This window comes from Microcebus murinus, unplaced genomic scaffold (genome assembly GCF_040939455.1).
Source record: "Microcebus murinus isolate Inina unplaced genomic scaffold, M.murinus_Inina_mat1.0 scaf003_hap2_Mmur4.0, whole genome shotgun sequence".
Taxonomy (NCBI): domain Eukaryota; kingdom Metazoa; phylum Chordata; class Mammalia; order Primates; family Cheirogaleidae; genus Microcebus; species Microcebus murinus.
This window is the reverse complement of record NW_027438949.1, coordinates 475,589-494,809: the sequence shown is the minus strand read 5'-3', so window position 1 is coordinate 494,809 and position 19,221 is coordinate 475,589. Positions and strand designations below refer to the sequence as shown.

The 19,221-nt window shown below is 54.7% G+C and overlaps 1 protein-coding gene and 1 non-coding gene across 3 annotated transcripts; both read left to right on the top strand.

The window, feature by feature from the left end:
* The first annotated feature begins 16,310 nt into the window (after positions 1 to 16,310).
* On the top strand, positions 16,311 to 19,027 carry RPL10 (ribosomal protein L10). Of its 2 annotated transcripts, none has more exons than XM_075999714.1 (7): positions 16,311 to 16,410; positions 16,515 to 16,560; positions 17,426 to 17,484; positions 17,567 to 17,674; positions 17,890 to 18,028; positions 18,589 to 18,751; positions 18,827 to 19,027. In XM_075999714.1, exons 2-7 carry the CDS (start codon positions 16,538 to 16,540, stop codon positions 18,977 to 18,979), a joined length of 645 nt encoding a protein of 214 aa, XP_075855829.1. In that variant the 5' UTR covers positions 16,311 to 16,410; positions 16,515 to 16,537; the 3' UTR covers positions 18,980 to 19,027. The 2 variants fall into 2 exon arrangements, with proteins under 2 accessions (XP_075855829.1, XP_075855830.1); XM_075999715.1 differs by having other exon boundaries at positions 16,344 to 16,414.
* LOC142866367 (small nucleolar RNA SNORA70) lies at positions 18,405 to 18,539 on the top strand. Its single transcript, XR_012916376.1, has one exon. It is a non-coding gene; the product is annotated as a small nucleolar RNA SNORA70 (small nucleolar RNA).
* Positions 19,028 to 19,221: the final 194 nt, after the last annotated feature.

Sequence of the window (19,221 nt, the reverse complement as noted above, 5' to 3'; positions counted from 1 at the left end):
CCTGCACAGTTCAGAGGTCCCCTCATCAGTCCACAAAACTGCCTGCAGCCCCAACCAATGGCTGCAGGCAACTTTGGCCCTTACCCAAACTCCTTCCAAGGATACCACCACCACCCCAGAACCTACAGAGGGCCAGGAACCAAGTCTCTGGGACAAAGCTCAGTTTCAGGCCAGTTCCTCAGCACCTGACACTCTGGCCGTGCTTTCCTGGAAAAGGCCTGGGAGCAGCATCAACCCACAGCCCATGGACAGGTACACAAAGGGGAGAGGAGAGAGAGGACCAGGCTGACTTGAGAGCTGCATATGCCAACCCAGGCCTCCTGAGGATCAGTACACCACTCCCATCCCCGCCCTGGTGTGCACACAGGGAGAGGGCACAACCTCAGTTGTGGCAGGATCCTCATTTCTACAACCTGGCGCTGTCCTGCTGCCCCAGGCTAGTGTGGCCAGTCACAGGGAGACACTCCCCAAGGAACAGGCAGAACGAAGCTGAATAAAGTCCTACCCCCACCCACACTCCTGCTGTCCTCAATGGCCCCTGGAGGGGAAGGGAGGCAGGCCATCTCTGGATGCCTCCAGAGGCTACCTGGAGAGGGGGCAGGAGACAGCAGAGCCAGGACCAGAAATGTGGCCAGTGGAAGGGGGGAGGTGGGAAGTGCCCCTGAGGCCCCAGCTCCTCCCCTCAGCCCACAGAGTATCCAGGACTCCGCAGCCTTGGGGCACTCCCTTCTGCCCTGAGTCACCCAGAGTCTACTGCCCCCTTCCCCGCGCCAGCGCCATGTAGAAGAGAGGGCACTGCCACACATGCTCTCCCAAGCCCCCACCTGGCAGGGTGACCTGGGCTATCCAGGAGGGCCGTCCCCTCCCCACCCCCCCAAATCATGCCCGGCCGGAGGGACACACCACACGTGGGGCAGCAAAGGCAGAAGACACGGAACTAGGGGGAACAGGCCCCTGGGGACAGCCCTGGCGAGAGGCCACAGGCCAGACCAGGCGGTGAGCTAGAGGCCACCCAGAGAGGCAGGAGGCAGGGAGACCAAGCAGATGAGACCAACAAAAGGAGCACTGGGGACCCCCACCCCGTGGGGGCAGATGGCCCGGTGACCCAGCCACACTGAGGAAACCTCGGGGGGGGACCCAGCAGGCTACTCGGGGAGACGGAGGGTGCACAGGCTCGGCCCCCTCAGCCAGGCTCTCACACCGGGTACCGTGGCCTGGCCACTTGGCCCGGACCCGGTGGGGGTGGTGGCGAAGCCCCACCAGGCCCCAGGCCCAAGCCCTGCTGGCCGGCAGGTGTCCGGAGCAGAGGGGAGACCCCGGCCACACGCCCTCCCCAGCCTGGCCGCATCTCACCTGCTGAGACCAAGGGGGGGGGGATGGGCTGGTTGCCCCCAGTTGGGCACAGCCCCTAGAAGCTGCAGGTTCCGCCTGAACCGAGTCCAGGGAGGGGAGGGCAGGGCAGGGGAGGGGATAGCCCAGCTGCCCGCCCCTCTCCCCAGCCACACCTCTGCACCTCAGCTCTCCCTTCTGCCCCCCCCCAGCCCAATCCTCCATGCCCCGAGGATGCTGGGAGGGGACAGGGAGACGAAAGGAAAGCAATGGGCCCTCAGAGCGATGCTCCCACCCACCCTGCAGCAAGGGAGGCCCGGCACTTGGATGACAGTGGGAACACTGGACAGGGGTCCCCGTGGGGCCCCCAGCACAGGGAGGTCTGGACTCCACTCTAGGGCTCTGGACTCCTCTGGGTGCACCTGGGAACGTGAGGGGGAAGCTTAGTGGACTGGCCCGGGGGACAGGGACAGGCTGGGAATAGGGCAGAGAGGGCGCCGGCCCCACCTGGGGCTGAGGACAGGAGTAAGTGACTGTGGGAACATCGCCACCACCACCCACCCCCAACTCAGGAACAAGCTCACACAGAGAGGCAGCCAGACATCCATGTGGGGGTACCCTCAAACATCAAGGGAGAAACCGGGTGCCCCAAGCACATGATCAGGCATTCGGGACCCAACTGAGGCGCAGACAGCGCCTGGAGGCTGGTGGGAGGTGCCTGACCAGGGTCCCAAGCACAGGCAGAGGGCCCCAGCCCCGGGCAGGATCTCTCCAAACAGGCGCTGCACCCACTGAGGAATCCCAGAGATGCTGAGTGCCCTCCCCAACCCCCGCCTGACCCCCCAACAAAAGGCCAGTGTGTGTCCTACCCTGACGTGGTGTCCAGGGCGGGGCACTCACAGGCTGGGATACCCCCTAGACCAAAGAGGACCCCCAGCCCCAGCTGACAGCGGCCTGGGGTCTGTGGGAGGCAAGCAGGAGGCAGGGCACCAGCCAAAAGGGGCACCATGTCAGGGCATTCTCCAGTTACCACCAGGACCCAGTTCCCCACAGGTGCCAGGACTCCTGGAAGGCAGCAGGAGCAGGAGGTCCTGCTTGATCCGGAGCAGGAGCGGAAGTCCCAGACCAGGGACGGCTAGCGAGGTTCTGGGTGGCCCTGGGTACTGGTGCCAATCGGCGGCTGCTCTGTCCAGAGAAGCCCCTGGGTCCTGCCTGGGCCAGCAGCAGCTGCTGGGGGGCCGGTGGTTTGGAGCTCCGGCCAGGGTGCTCTGGAGCAGCCCCTCTGGGGACCTCGATGGAGCCAGTGGGCCACAGTGGTGGGCCACTAAGTCAAGGTGGGTGTGTGGGTCAGGACGGGGTCTGGCTGCTGTGGTGAGTGTCCCATCTGCAGAAAAGGCCACTAGGAGGGCACCCCTTGGGCAAGGGTGCCGTGCAGTTAGGGGGAGGGAGGACCCTGCCCCCACCCAGGCCCCCTGAGGCCCTCACGCCAGGGAAGCTGGGGCCTTCCACGCTGGTCCTCCCTGTAGAGCCACAGGACGGAAGGTGGCACTGCTCAATCAGAGGAGGGAAGGAAAGAGCAGGCAGCAAGCGGTCAGACACCTCAGGAACATAGGGGCATGCCGAGCCAGACCCTGACCTGAGGCTCCTCAGGACCCCTCAGGCTGTCCCCACGGGCCACAAACACATTCCTCCATAGAAGGCCCAGCAACCTGCTCTCCTGGGGTGCAAGGCGGGCAAGGTGGCTTTGGAGGGTTCCCGGAGCTGTCACCAAGGGCCTCGGTGTTGCCCAGAGACATGAGCCAACAGTAAAAGCACTTACCACTCACAGAACCTCTGTGACAAATTCAGAGGCACCAAAAACGTCATCAGGAAGGATGAGGCACATCTCCAGGGAAACGAGATACAAAGAGCCTCCCTCGGGCCACAGCAGGAAGCTCCTTCCCGACCCCTAGGTCAGCAACCACCCCCACCTGGGCCACCAGAGCCCAGTGCCTGGCGACCTGACACTGTCACTGAAGGAAAGGACGCTGTGACAACATGCCACACACCTCTCTACCCCCGGCCCCTCCCCTTCACCACAGGCTGCTAGGATTACACCACAGGCTGAGGCTGAGGATCGCTTGAGGTTAGGAGTTTGGGACCGGCCTGAGTAAGAGTAAGACAGACCCCATCTCTACTAAAAAAGAGAAAAGAAAAGAAAAGAAAAGAAGAGAAAAGGAAAGAAAGAAAAGAAAAGAAAAGAAAGGAAAGGAAAGGAAAGGAAAGGAAAGGAAAGGAAAGGAAAGGAAAGGAAAGGAAAGGAAAGGAAAGGAAGAAAGAAAGAAAGAAAGAAAGAAAGAAAGAAAGAAAGAAAGAAAGAAAGAAAGAAAGAAAGAAAGAAAGAAAGAAAAGAAAGAAAGAAAGAAAAATCAGCCGGGCACAGTAGCACATGCCAGTAGTCCCAGCTACTCAGGAGGCTTGAGGCAGGAGGATCCCTTGAGCCCAGGAGTTTGAGGTTGCAGCGAGCTATGATAAAGCCACTGCACTGTAGCTGGAGTGGCAGAGTGAGACTCTGTCGAAAGAAAGAAAAGACACGAAAAGAGAAGAAAACAGAACAGAAAAGAAGGGAAGGGAAAAGAAGAGAAAAGCAAGAAAGCAAAGACAAGACGGAGAAGTAGAAGCTGCTCTCCACCCTTACAAACACAGGCCCCATCCAGTCTTAGTCCCGAGGATGTGGCCTGCCGCCCCAGCTTACACGGAGGACACGTAAGGGAGGCCGACCTGTTCAGGACCTGCAGCGACACATCCAGGTCCTCCTGCAAGGCTGCTCCTCGAATCCTTCTTCGGGAACTTCTGACCTTGTTCCTGTCATCTCCCCTGCCACTGCTCCAGGCCTGACCTGTGAGACCTATAAAGAATACAGCATTTAGGAGATGAAGTTATAAAAAGTCTGTGACTTGGTCTTGGGGATGCTCTCTCTCACCTCTGTCCCAGGGGAAGTCCTGCCCTGAGCAACCCTATAGACCGGCCCTGTGGGGAGGAACTCCTCAGTTCCTCCTGCCCACAGCCACGGGAGCCAGCTGAGACCAGATAGCAGGGACTGCAGCTGATGCCGGGCCCGGGAGAGATCCTGAGCCAGAACGCCTGGATCCCGAGAACCCCCTCTCTCTGAGCCTGTCCCTCAGAGACCTGGGAGATAAGGAGCATTTGTTGCGTAAAGGAGCTAAGTTTAGGGTAATTCCTCACGCAGCGGGGTCAGGAACTACTAAACGACTTTAAATGGAGAAGACCACTGCTCCATGTGAGCCAGGACCAAACCAACCGACAAGCAACCCCAGAAGCCAGTAGGAAGAGCCTGGAAATTTTGATGATGCAAAACCTAAAGTGCTCTGCCCAACCAAATACGACTCTCAAACCACAAAGTCAAGAGGCAAGTGATAACACGGGGTAAAATAGCAGCAAGATGTGACTAAGGGCTCACATCGTTCACACACAGAGAGCTGTGACATATGGACAAGGGAAAGCAAATGGGAGAGAAGAGGAAGGGAAACTGACAGGTAAAGTGCTTCTCCATCCGGATGCAATTCTTTTGGAGACACTCTGATCGTACAATGAGATGAGATGCTCAGTCCCCAGAGCTGCCCTCCAACTAGATGACAGGCCATCCTGGAACCAAAGACCAACCAGGGTGAAGCCTGGCCAAAGGCAGGTATTGTATGGGGTGGGTGGGGTGCCAGGAGCTGAGGGGCCTGTGCATAGCCTACACGCTGGGGTCCCCCTTGGTGAGGGAAGCATGGCTGGAAAGGCGAGGCTTCCCCAGAAACTCTGGGCTACAAACAGCAGGAGGGAGGGATGGCTCCTGCTTGCAGCCACTTCCAGAAAAGCCACCCAGTCTTCTCCGTGGGGCTCCCATTGACTGACCTCCCCCAGGAGGCAGTCAGGCTGAGAACTGAAAGGGCCCAGCCCCTGCCCAGGCACATGCCCTCCCTGGCGGGCCACACCTTTCTAGTGACGGCCTAAGGCTTTGTTATGGTACCACCACCCCCCACCTCCGAAAGCCTGGAGACACCTCTGACCAATGCCACCTTCCCCCCAGGACTCGCCTGCCAGCTCTGCCCACCTGTGTGTGTCGGGGTGGGGGGTGGAGGTGTGTCCGTGTGTCCCCCGCTCCCCCAGACACACTCAGAGGCGCTTTCTAGACACAGTGGAGTGGGAAGGAGGGCCCCCCCCAGCACCCCGGGAGGATAGAAGCTCACAAAAGGAGGCGCAAGAGAGCTCGGAGGCCAGGACCGACCGGGGCGTGGCCCGAGACGGAACGGCCGAGGTCCCTCAGCCGCCGGCTGGGGGCGCCACCCTCCTTCCACCCTTCTCCAAATCACCCTGGGGAGCACAACGTCTCTTTCCCGGCCCTACTAGAAGGCCAGACTGGCCCTCAGGGGCGGGACGGAAACAACGCTGCCGACAGCCCCGCCCGGGCCCCGGCTCTCGGTGAAGGATTCCCCCTCGGCCTGTTCCCAGGGGTTGGACGCAGACACCTCAGGCTTCGGGGAAGGGGGACTCGGCGCGTCCCCTGCACGGCCGGGCCCAGGAACCTAGGGCACGGAAGACGGTGCCGAGGCGCCCGGGGTGGGCCAGCGCCCGACTCCGCCCGCCCCTTGCCGCGTCTCGGTGTCCCCCTCTTCACTTTCCCTCAGTGCGCCCACTGGAAGCGCCGCCTCGCCTTCCGGTCCTTTTCCTGCTGACTCCGCCAATGATCTTGCTCGGCTAGGGAAGAAGTCCCGCCCCCGCGCCTGACGGGCGCTCCTTCGCCCAGTCAAATCCACCGCGTCGTGTGCGCGTCCCTGGGGACGCGTGGGGCGCGGCGCGCTCTTTTCCCGCGCCTGGGCATCCGTGAGGCTAGGGCCCGGGCGCTGGCTGCAGCCAGGGCCGCGCGCGACTTGCCAGCTGTGCGCGTGGAGCGCTGCGGCACCGTGGTTTGGGTGTGGACTCCTGTTCCCTTCGTTAGAGTCACGGGAATTTTCTTGTTCTCAGGAGACGTTTAGGAGGCCGCTATGCTCTCCCCCAGGTTCCCCAGTGTGGGCATCTTGCACAACTGAGGTGCAGTCTCAGGGCCCAGACGCGGCCTTGGTACCATCCGAGAGCTGCTCCAGATGTCCCCCGCGGTGCGTGCACAAGTGCGCGCGCGTGTGTACCCGCGCGTCCCTGGGCATTGCCTCACCTGCACAGATAGGGGCAGGTAGGACCCTGCCCCTATTGCCACAGCCTGGAGAAAGCCCTGTTCAGTCTCGAGGGTCTCTCCTGTTGACCTTTTATAGACACAGCCTCCTCCCACCTCCTCCCAGTCCGTGACAAGCAGTAATCTGTTCTACGTGGCCATAATCTCTACAGTAATCTGTTCTATGTGGCCATAATTTCCTCATGCTTTAGCATTTCCATTCCATTTATGGAACCACACAGCACGTAGCCTTCTGGGGTGGGCTTCTGTTCACCCGGCCGAATGCCCTGGAGATGCCTCCTAGTTGTGGCCAGTGCTGATAATTGTTCCTCCTTACTGCTGTGTTTTCATTTAGTGCACGCTTGGGGGAACCACGGTTTGTTTGAGCGTCTGCCCTTTGAAGGACAAGTTTCTTGTTTCTAGTTTTAGACCGCTGCAAATAAACCAGCTGTGAACGTTCACGAACAGGTTTCCCTGTGATCATGTTTCCACTTGCGTCTTCAACACCTGAGGGTGCAGTGGCTGGGTCCTTGGGAAGTGGCTGTGCAGTTTTAACAGAAACGGCCAAACTGTCCTCCAGAGCTGCTGAACCAATTAACATCACCACCCTGCACATTTTTAGAGCAAATGATGGGAAAGTTTTTATGAAACGTTATTTTAAGCAACACCGTTTTGTTTTCCTCTTTGATCCTTCTGTGTAGTCACCAACATCGGCATTCACAGTTTTTAAAACCCATAATGCTATACACTTTTGTTGTGGTTTTCTTTTCACTTGGAACAAATCTTCGAGATCCTTCCATGTCAGTACACAATCCTCTAGCTAGCTCATTTGTCTCTTGGCTGTGTGGTATTTGATAGGATCCCTGAACTGTTATGCCATTTACATAATGAATTCCCCATTTGATGTGCTTTTAAGCCATTGTCATGTTTATTTTGCCTCTGCTATGAATGCTGCACCCAACAGCCTTCAACACGTGTCAAAGCGTCATGTCAGTCTCTCTCTAGTATAATCACCTCTCCGTGGAACTACCGGGTCAAAACATAACGTGCTTAAAACTTTTAACAGACACTGAGGAATTGCCTCCCCCAAAGACCCTGGCATCCTACGTCATCCCTCCTCACATTGTACACACAGTGTTTATCCACAGCCTCAGCGACACCTTTTGGGTGAACAACTTTTTATAGTGTAGAGAAATTGGATGGGAGAACCAGAGCTTTTTATTCTTCCCTTCTTCCTGCCTTCCGGCTCCCGTTCCCCTCCCTACCAAAGTCACTGGGATGTCTCCTCCAGCCTTAAATTTCCACATATCCTTGGTAAACATGCAGTGTCATTTGGAAATACGCGTACGTTCTTGCCCACCGTAACTGTCATCGTGCTGTAGTCTCATTCTGCTGACTGCTTTTCTCATTCACCAGGGCATCTCAGCTCTCTCCCCGTGGCCCTGAAGACACATGGGCGATGTTGACGCTCCTGCACAGGATTTCATCACGTGGATCCAGCATATCTGATCATCCCCACCCCAAGTTACGAAGCCCTAGTGCTTCAGCCCCTGCTGTGCCACAACCCATGGCCCAATGGCCATTGCATTGCATGTCACCTTAGCGACCTGAGAGTTTCTCTTGGTGACATAGCAAGGGGTAGGATTGCTGGGTCAAAGGGCATGGACACACTTTATTCCAATAAATGCCACCCCTCAGCTTTCCAGACCGGCTGTGGGGTTCACATCCCACAGGCACTACCCGAGAACGCTCCTCCTCCCACAGCACTCTTGGAATTATCCACCTTCTGATGTTTGCTGTTCTGCTGGGCATAAGGTGGTATCACCTTTTCTTTGATTTTGCATTTCTCCGCTCCACCCTGGGCTCATCGAGCATCTCTCTTCACAAACTCATCACCATCTGGGATTCTGAGTCTGGGAACCACCCGTGCCCTGCAGGAGCTTGTCATACACCATGGCTATCCGTCGTTTGTTACCTAGGTTGCAGATCTTTTCTCTCAGCCTGTCTCGCCTGAACAGCTCTGCTTGTTGTTTCTGGCTGTCAGGTAGCTATACATTTGTATGTGAGCAAATTTATTGAAGTACTGGTTTATGATTTCTGGGTCAGGTATCTTTCATGGTGCTCACCCCCCAAAACATCATAACACTAGTCTGTATTTTCTTCTGTAATTTTCACAGTCATGATTTTGCTTTTAGCCATTTCACCATCTAGACTTTACAGTGTGGCTGTGCTGTGAAGGAGGCTTTGGGGCAGACCCTGGGGGGCTTTGCAAACACCTCATGGGGTCGTCCAGCGCTTTCTTCCCCTGCCTCGGAGGGCCACGGGTTCAAGGTGGCCGAGTTGCAGAGCGGCCTGAATCCTGAGCCATCTCTTGCAGCAAAGGAGGTTTGGAAGAAAACCAAGGGTGGCTCCTGGCACAGTCAGGGTCTGTGGGTCTCAGCAGCTGGCTTCAACAGCAGTGGCTAATAACGGTCTGCCTTCCTATTTTCTGCAGGACAGCCAATCACCTCCAAACCATTATTCACACACTAGCCTCTTCCCGATGATCGTCACTGCCATGTTCACACTAAATGCCCATGCATCCGTGGACTGCCTCTCAGTCAATGCCCTTCAGCGAGCATTTGCATCTTGTCATACCTAGTGGATCTGCCGGCTCCCTCATTATGACGTTTCGGACGGTTTCTGTCATCCTTGGTCATTTTGTTCTCTGAGTGAACCTTCCCATCTGCTTGTCTGGCACCATGAGACACCTACATCCCTCGCTTCTTGGGACTCTGGCAGGGAGATGGGAAGTGCCTGATTGTCAGCATTGCTTTGCTCCAGAAGACCTTGGACTTAGTCCAGGTAGGAGGAATCAAATTCCTCTGCTGCCCGCAGCTCCGCCAGCAAGCACTTCCTGCAGTGCCGAGCCGAGGCTGGGAGCGAGGAGCACCGGACATAGTCTCTTACTTCTGGGACTTTCCTTCCCATCGGTGAGACATGGCCAAACAGCTCCTTCCACAGTGCTGTGCTCAGGGTAGGGCCGTTGCCCAGGTCTGGAGAAGAGATGATGGAGTCTAGGGTAGCAGTGGAGAAACCCGCTTGAATTTGCTTGCGCAAGGGAACGTCTATTGGAAGGATCTGAGGGTGGCTCATAGGCAGGAAGGACAAGAGAGAGGCGTCCCCACGAGCTGAACCAGCAGGTGGAAAGCGGCAGTTCTCCTCTCCTTGCCGTCTAGGGTTGCCGGATTCCTGGGTGCCTGTCTGGGCTCCCGGGTCCCCATGAGTCCCTGCAGGCCTGTGTGCGATTAGCAAAAGGCACCTGCCCTCTTGGCAGGTACGCAGCTGGAAGCGAGGACACGGGAGGGATTTCAGCAGTCCCCTCACTCCCAAGGAAGGTGTCCTTGTGCAGGGAACAGCCTGTGCAACCTTCTGGGGGTCCTGGGCCTCTGCCGCATCTTCCCTCCACCTAAAGTGGCCTGGAAAATTCAGAGAGTGAGGAGACTCTGGGCAGGATTTCTGAGTGTCCGTTGCAAATTCCAGGTTGACCTCAGCTGGGCGGGTTGGCCCCACCGGCCCAGTGCAGCTGTGGCTGGGGGTCTAGGTCACATGAGCCAGTGCTGACTAGGCAGGGATCTCAAGGGTGGCGCCTCTCAGGCACCCAGCGCTTGTCCTCTGGTGCGGGGGTGGGGAAGTGGTGTGTGTGTCCCCAGTCCAGATTTTTTTAGTTTTTTTTTTTTTATTAAAAAATATTTTATCTATTCTTTATTATTATTATTTATAAACCAGGAGACCCCCAGGGACCCAGTCCAGTTTGGAAGAAAGCAAGGAAAGGAGCAATTATAAGACCTTGGGTTGCATCATTTCAAGCATACCTGGGCCACAAGTAAGTGAGGGCAGTCCCTGGGGGACTGGGGGACAAAGAGCCAATGAAAACACAGAGGGGTGAGCAGGCGCCGAGGCTGGGGCTGCACAGGAGCAGCAGGCTGTGCTTGGCTGTCCAGGTGCTTGAGTCTTGCTGGCCTCTGGGACAGGAGGCCTTGTGGCCTCAGATGGTGAGCGAGTAGAACTGAGCTCTCCACCTAAATCCAGAGTTCCTGATGCACTACCTCCGGGGTGGAAAGGAAGAGTGGGCTGCAACTTGCCCCTCGGCACAGGGACCCAAAAGCCAGCAGGTCCATCTCAGCTGGGGTCTGACCGAGCAGGCGAGAAAGACTGCCTGCCTTATAACAGGTGCTCTGAGCATCTGTGAGCAGGGCCTGCCTTCCCACGGGCCGTGGGCAGAAGCTTCGTGTCTCTGCGAACCCCTGGCTGAGAGAGCTCCTCGCTTCCCTAGTGTGGTCATGCTGCCGGCATCCCGGCAGAGCAAACCCGCCCTCCCTAGAGGGGACACTTCGCCCCAGGATTGCCACACGGGACTCCCAGAGGTAAAGCTGAAGATGGCCAGCAACCTCACGTTGACTGCGCCGGCCACCATCCTCAATGTTCAGCAGGTAGGTCAAAGAGCAAGGATAGACCGACCTGTGGACACTGCAAGGAGATCTGCTGACAGGATTATCAGCACCGGCCAAGAGTGTTTGCTCTGTGCTGGGCAGTGTGCCAAGTGCTTCAGCAGTACTCATCCACTCCATCCTCACAGCAGCCCTCGGAGGTTGCTACCAGTGTTAATTACCCCCATGTTCCAGATGAGGACATGAGGGAAGCATGACACAGAAGGCTTAAGTCGCTTGTTCAGAATCACTAGATGGCAAGTAGCAGAGGCAGGATGTGGATCAAGGACATTGGCCTCCAGGGCCTGATCCTATTCCCGACTATGCTCTACTGCCTCCGGCTCCCCCTTCCCTCCCTCCAAGGTGTGTGTGTGTGTGTGTGTGTGTGTGTGCGCGCGTGCGCGTGCGTGCGTGTGGAGTGGGAGGGGAGCCTGGCTGAATATCCCCCAGGCCTTGGGCCATCACATGAGAAAGGGAGGAGGATATGAAGAGAACCCAGTGTTCTCCTCTCAAGCTTGACTGGGTGAACTTTACCAACAAAGATTCACATTACTTTTGAATTCTCATGAGATCAGAGAGCAGTTCTCATGGATGTTTGCAAATCGTTTTCGTAACTGTGATGTCAAGCTACTCGGACTCCTCAGGTTTTTATGTAAAAAAAAAAAAATTTTAATCTGAAAACCCACTCTGAAAAAAAAAACATAAAAAAGGAAAAAAAAATTTATTTATTTAGAGACAGAGTCTCACTTTGTTGCCCAGGCTAGAGTGAGTGCCGTGGCATCAGCCTAGCTCACAGCAACCTCAATCTCCTGGGCTCAAGCGATCCTACTGCCTCAGCCTCCCGAGTAGCTGGGACTACAGGCATGTGCTACTATGCCTGGCTAATTTTTTGTATGTATATTTTTAGTTGGTCGATTAATTTCTTTCTATTTTTGGTAGAGACAGGGGCTCGCTCACGCTGGTTTCGAACTCCTGACCTCGAGCAATCAGCCCGCCTTGGCCTACCAGAGTGCTAGGATTACAGGCGTGAGCCACCACGCCTGGCCAAACATTTTTTTTTTTTGACACAAGGTCTCTGTTGTGCCACCCAGGCTGGAGTGCAGTGGCAAGATCATAGCACACGGCAGCCTCAAACTCCTGGGCTGAAGCAACCCTCCTGCCTCAGCCACCGGAGTAGCCGGGACTATAGGCGAGTGCCACCAAACCCGGGTAATTTTTAAATTTTTTTGTAGAGACGGGGTCTTGCTATGCTGTCCAGTCTGGTCTTGAACTCCTGGGCTCAAGAAATCCCTCTGCCTTGGCTTCCCAAAGTGCTGGGATTACAGGTGTGAGCTACTGTGCCCGGCCCCTCCTCGGATCTTTAATAGTCTCTGAGACACAAAGAGTATAAAGATAGAAATGAAGGAAGAAAAATAGGTATAAATAAGTTTAAATGTCCAGGCAGATTTGAAAAAGAAGCAAGCAGAACTTTTAGAAGTCAAAAAGCGTAGTCATGGCGGTGAAAATCTCGCCTGATGGAGTCAACAACAAATAGATGCCACTGAAGAGAGAATCAGTGATCTGGAAGATGATGCCAAAGAGATTTCCTCCTGGCCTGTTCTCCTTCATAGCTGATGATAGTGCTTCCTCCTTCCCTGAGAAATGGCAGCAGCCCTTCCTCAGAGATCTGAGCCCTAGGTCTTCAATGCTCCTCATGCTTGCTTCTAGGCTCTTGATAACCTCAACCTCTTCCCCTGCCCCTCGGTCTGGGAGTGGTAGCTTCTTCCTTCATCCAGTTCAGTATCCCTTTTCACATGTTCAGCCCTCAAAACCCCAAGTAAACAATCCCTTAAATTAAGTCCCCTAGAGTGTCGGTATGTTTTTTGTCTCCTGAGTGGTCCGTGATTAACCCCGAATTGGTCCTGGGGGAGGTTCCAGAAGACAGGCCTACATACGTGGAGTTTTGGGATGGGTCTGGTCATGCCTTTGGGCTGGAGTGCAGGGCTGAGCATTTTGCCAATGGAGAGCAGGGCGCTAGTCATCCATGGCCTGCAGTAGCTTCACAATTAATCCAGCTACCACCTTTGGCTGACTGGGATCATGGACCAACCGAAGCCAGTGCCTGGGGAGCTCACGTCACTGCTGCACCCGACTGTCATGGCGGCCATGGAGGGCTGTAAGGACTGTGGTGTGGGATGACTTCTGTGGGTGTACCTGACTATGTACAGTGAAGACATGCTGACCTCGGGTTCCTTAACTCTCAGTTCAAGTCACAGGAAGAGAACCAGAGGGCTTCCAGGACAGCCCTAACATTCTCTTACTCCTTGTACCTGCAGGGCTGAGTGTTCTGACACTCACACACGAAGTTGAATTGTGCGAGCGACAGAATACCAATGTGTTGAATCCCCAGCCTCACCACATTTCTCATGTGTAATGTAAGCAGTGATTGGTGAGGATTGGGACCTGGAACCTGGAACATCTTGTTGGCTTCGATTGAAGCTGAGACTCAGGAAGCTGCCACTCCCTCTGAGCCTCCCTTGCCAGTGGAAGTGGCTTGACCTCTTGTGTCTGGGGGACTGGTGTTCCTTTGCTGGAGAACTGTCACAACTTTGCCTGGGCAGGACCCTTGTATGGGGACACGCCTTACCCATGAGACCCTCCATAACTACAACCTGTTGCCTTTAGATTCATACGTATTGTTAGATCTCATTGTGCTCTAATGGGATAGGCATACATTCTGTCCCAGGAGGAAAAGCTGCTACATGATAATTGTGAAGACTTGACTGATATCTACCAGCATTCTCTAGTTTATATGTGTCACAGTGGATTTTCAGAGTGTAGCCTACAAGGGGAAACCATGAGTAGATGGCTCTGGATTCTCTGATAGGGGTGCACTTAGTACAGAGACCAGATTATATTATGTTAGTGCATGCAGGTAGTAGTAACTCCAATAGCTCACTTTCTTAGTTGACTAAAACTTGTGCTCAATGGTAGCCGGAAGTTAATGGGTTTGCCTGACCTGGTATGAGGTAAAGGAGGAAATCCACAGGCTTAGAGAAAGTGTAATGTTGGTGTAGATTCATCACATGCAAGGTGCACACTTCTGTCCCCCATCTGTGTTTCATGGGGAAATCCAGAAGACACTCTGTTTATTGAGGTGCTGAGAGAGGTATTAGTGTAGGAGCACCTGCATCCTTGAAGCGCTTTATGGTGCTCTCCTCCATATGGAGGTATGACTCTGCATGATGGCACTACTGAGGTGGACTCCCTGATTTCTGTGGGAATGACAGAACCCTTGTGTAGCAGAGACCATGTGGTAGCTCTAACCTGCTCAGGAGAAGGTGGCTATGTCTACCATAAAGGTCAGCAGGGATATACAACCAGAATGCCTTGGCCCAGAGAGGTCTTTGGAGATGTCTGCTTGATCACACTGTGTCTAGAGCCAAAACATAGAGGTAGCCTACTACAGCATTGTTTGAGGTATATAACCAGAAATCCTCTAGGTCTAGGTGCCAAATACTTGACTTGACCCATTGGAGTCACAGCCTGTCACCCCATTTCCTGACCTAAATTAATTAGTGCACGGATCCAGAGCCCTGTGATGGAAGGGGAGGCTAGGTTTCCCTGGGTAGGACCCTGCACCATTGCTGCTAGTGCACACCACAAATCTTTCCAAGCCTTCCCCATAGGGACCTGCAGCCAGTTACTGAAATGACATATCATCCTGGAAAACAGGGGTGCTCAAGCAGGATACCCTCGCTGGTTGGCCACACTTGTCCAGTGACACGAGCAAGACTTTGTTACCATACTGTGACCCACACCCAGAAATGTGGACAGATACCTGACAGACACCACCTTTCTTTTTGTTTTTTTTGAGACAGAGTCTCGCTTTGTTGCCCAGGCTCAAGTGAGTGCCATAGCGTCAGCCTAGCTCACAGCAACCTCAAACTCCTGGGATCAAGCAATCCTCCTGCCTCAGCCTCCCAAGTAGCTGAAACTACAGGCATGCGCCACCATGCCTGGCTAATTTTTTCTATATATTAGTTGGCCAATTAATTTCTATTTATAGTAGAGACGGGGTCTCACTCTTGCTCAGGCTGGTTTCGAACTCCTGACCTCGAGCAATCCGCCTGCCTCGGCCTCCCAGATTGCTAGGATTACAGGCGTGAGCCACCGTGGCCGGCCCAGACACCACCTTTCCCCCATGATTTGCCAACCAGTGGTGCCCATTTGTGCTTGGGTACTACCCTGTGTGTGTATGCGTGTCTGTGCTTCCCCACGAGCTCTCCAATCATGCTCAGAGGCACTTTTTTTTTTTTTTTTTTGAGACAGAGTCTCGCTTTCTTGCCTAGGCTAGAGTGAGTGCCGTGGCGTCAGCCTGGCTCACAGCAACCTCAAACTCCTGGGCTCAAGCGATCCTCCTGCCTCAGCCTCCCGAGTTGCTGGGACTACAGGCACGAGCCACCATGCCCGGCTAATTTTATATATATATATATTAGTTGGCCAATTGATTTCTTTCTATTTTTATAGTAGAGACGGGGTCTCGCTCAGGCTGGTTTTGAACTCCTGACCTTGAGCAATCCGCCCGCCTCGGCCTCCCAGAAGAGGCACTTTTTGAACACAGTGGAGTAGCATAGGAGAGGGACTGCCACACGTCTGCGCTCTGGGAGGGCAGAAACTCACTGGAGGCGGTGCAAAAGAATTCAGAGGCCAGGACTGGGGCGTGGCCAGAGATGGAGCGGCAGTCTTTCCATGATAGCCCGGCGGGGTGCGGGCCCAAGGGTGCCTACGGGTCTCTCCGGTCACGGATCTCCCTGAAGGCTACTCCTCAGATTCTTCCCCGCTGGGAGGCGCGACAGCTGGGTCTCCGGGGAACGGCGCAAGGCTCAGACCAAGGCTTGCTCCAGCCTTTTCAGTCAGGGGAAAGCGGAGACGGTCTCCCGCTAAGGGCTCCCGGTTGATAAAGGAACGCAGACCCAGGCCACAGCATGGCGCTTCTCTGCTTGGCCCTGGAACCCAGAGAGAGGCACGGAGCGCGTGTCCAGGGCGCCCAAACTTGGAAAAACTCGCGCGGTCGCTGCGAGGCCACCGGGGTGGACATTCCTTCTTTCCACTGTTGGAACATGCGTCTATTATAGTTACAGAAAAGCCTAGGGCAAGAGTTCTATGTCCAGGATGGACAGCCAGAAGCGGGCTTCTAGCACTCACGTGGCAATGCCAGATTCGTCACCAGGTCGCGGACGCCCATCCACCTCTCTGCTCTGCGCATGTGCTGGGTTTAGCCCGCGCGCAGACGCAGAACGCCGCTGCGTCTATGGTAGGGATCTATGACAGAGCGTCCACCTACCCTCGTCCAGACTCTATGGTTACTACGCGGGAAGATAGGCCGAGTATATAAGACTTGCGCAGACGTGGGAGCGCCTCTTTTCCTTCGGCGCGGTGAGTAAGTGCGGTATTGAGTTGTTTTGGCGCCCTTGCTGGGTCTCACTCTGGCTTAAGGCCTGTTCTGGTGTGGTGTTCCGACTTTTTGTATTTCGTTGCAGCCACCGAAGATCCTGGTATCGCCATGGGCCGTCGCCCCGCCCGGTGGTGAGTGCCGAATCTGTACTTTTGCACTGCTGGGGAAGGGGAGGGAGAACTGCCCTTGGTCGCTAAAAACGACTGTCGTGTGGAGCCTCCCTCGTTTGGCGGTCTTGTCTGGGGAACTGATCCCATGTTTTCCCTTAATACCTTCCAGGTCGCTTTCAGTTTTTGTTTATACTATCTGTTCTTTTTCTTCAAAAGTTTATGCCACTCTATAGCGCTTCACCCCTTTTGTTGCTGGGGTGGCGGATTGACCCTGGACTACATGTACTGCGCCTGTGTCGTGTTGGAAGCGACGTCTGCCGTGTATCTCACCTCTGTCCTGCAAATTTGCCGAATTTTCCAGCTTGATGCCCTTTAGGGCCTTTGTGTGCGATCCCTGCCTTATTTCCGGGCGACGTGCCGCGTGTGGACTCAGAAGGCAGTCGAGGCGGGGGGAGGGGGGGAATTGGGCGCAGCCACCACGCGTGCCCTGCAGGGGGCGCCGGGTGCCCTTCTCGTGCCTCAGGCACATTTAGTGCCACGTGACCTTTAGTAGGGTCAGCTGAACTGTATAACTGTCATGCGGTGAATGTTTTTTAACTGGGAGAGCTTTTCAAAGTGTTGGCTTTATAGGAACTTTAAAACTAGGGGTAATGGAAAGCATTGGTGCTATTGTTTCTCGTGTGGGTGTCGTCTGTCATAGCCACCTGTTCTGACCGTGTGTTGCTTTATGGCCAATTTCTGCAAATGGAGACAACTTAGACGTTGATATGTATTCCTGACCCCCTTTCTAGCCTTAACTTTGGTTGTTCCTTGAGGCAGGCAATCAAAGTGCCTATTGAGTTTGCTTGTGAAAACCACCTAACATGGGTTTTCCTCTCTTCTGCAGTTACCGGTATTGTAAGAATAAGCCATACCCAAAGTCTCGTTTCTGCCGAGGCGTCCCAGGTAAGTAGTGAAAGAGCTTCCAAGCTGCTTTGGCTTGCTGACTGAGCTGCCACCCCACACACTTAACCTGAGTGTTTTTCAGATGCTAAGATTCGCATCTTTGACCTGGGGCGGAAGAAGGCAAAAGTGGATGAGTTTCCGCTCTGTGGCCACATGGTGTCAGATGAATATGAGCAGCTCTCCTCTGAAGGTGATGCGGGACTCTTCTTAATCATTCCCAGTCCTTCCTATGTCCTCAGTCAGCCCAACCCCAAATACTGCACTCATGAATTAGCAGTCATGAAGTGTAGGCCGTTTTACAGAACTCACTAGGCCAACACATTTCCTCTGAGGGCCGGGGGAGGTTGTGAGGTAAGGGCTTTTCTACTTTCTTGTCTTACTGCTGCTTTCCTTCCCCCTGCCTAGCCCTGGAGGCTGCCCGTATTTGTGCCAACAAGTATATGGTAAAAAGCTGTGGAAAAGATGGCTTTCATATCCGAGTGAGGCTTCACCCCTTCCATGTTATCCGTATCAACAAGATGTTGTCCTGTGCTGGGGCCGACAGGTGAGCTCAGTCTGGGCCTCCTTGGGGCTTCTGTGTTGGGCTTGGGTTTTCATCAGTCAGGGCATAGATATGGCCTCACACTCAGCCATCTGTGGGTAATGGGAAGGCCAGGACATGGCTAATAAGTGGCTTTTAATGGATACTCCCTCTTTTGGCAACCAGATTGGTCTGACCCTGTTGCAGAGTAAGTCAAACAAGCCCAAAAAGTGTCATGATTAAGTCTGTCTCTGGGCCACAGGTAGAGGGAGGCACTCCTGATGGGAGTCCTTGCTTGGAGTCTGACAATACCTGCTTGCAAGCAGGGACCTGTCAGATGAAGATGAGCCCGGTGGTACCTTGCAGAGCCTCCCATTGGTTGCTTTTGGGATCCTCTGTCCTGCAGCCAATTAAGCCGACCGTGCTCCTTTCCTCGTAGGGGCCCGGTGTGCAATGGCTGCAAACAGCAGCCTCCTTGGTAGTGTATGCAACCTGTTGCTTGTATAGGTTGCTCTAAGGGACCTTGGATACAGTCCCTTCTGATATATGTTCATGTGTGAGACCTTGTGCTGTCCCCAATCTAGGCTCCAGACAGGTATGCGAGGTGCCTTTGGAAAGCCCCAGGGCACTGTGGCCAGGGTTCACATTGGCCAAGTCATCATGTCCATCCGCACCAAACTGCAGAACAAGGAGCATGTGATTGAGGCCCTACGCAGAGCTAAGTTCAAGTTCCCTGGCCGCCAGAAGGTAGGCAGTGCTGCAACCCCCTTCTCCCACCTTTCCTTGCCCCAGGCCTCCTGTATTCTTTCCATCTCTCCCTAGATCCACATCTCAAAGAAGTGGGGCTTTACCAAGTTTAATGCGGATGAATTTGAAGACATGGTGGCTGAGAAACGGCTCATCCCAGATGGCTGTGGGGTCAAATACATCCCGAATCGTGGCCCCCTGGACAAGTGGCGGGCCCTGCACTCATGAGGGCTTCCATGGTGGTGTCCCCAATAAATTCTGCTTTCTGTCCACTTATGTTTTTGCCCTGGATTCTTGTGGGGGAGGGGAAGAGGAACCTCCTGGGACTGCTAACTTTCATTTAAGGAACAGGCTGATGACTAAGCAGGCTGTATAACTGGCAGTAAGCAGGGCTAATGAGGTAATGCCCTAGAAGGGGCCAGGCCTATTAGCCTTTCCTCAGTTGCATAGTCTGGGCCTTGACTTGGACC

Excerpts from the sequence above, each read along its gene's own strand:
- RPL10 (XM_075999714.1), top strand. The coding sequence starts at position 16,538 with ATGGGCCGTCGCCCCGCCCGGTG. Across the intron at positions 17,485-17,566 it reads TTTCTGCCGAGGCGTCCCAG|ATGCTAAGATTCGCATCTTT; the intron begins GTAAGTAGTGAA and ends AGTGTTTTTCAG. Across the intron at positions 18,029-18,588 it reads TCCTGTGCTGGGGCCGACAG|GCTCCAGACAGGTATGCGAG; the intron begins GTGAGCTCAGTC and ends TCCCCAATCTAG.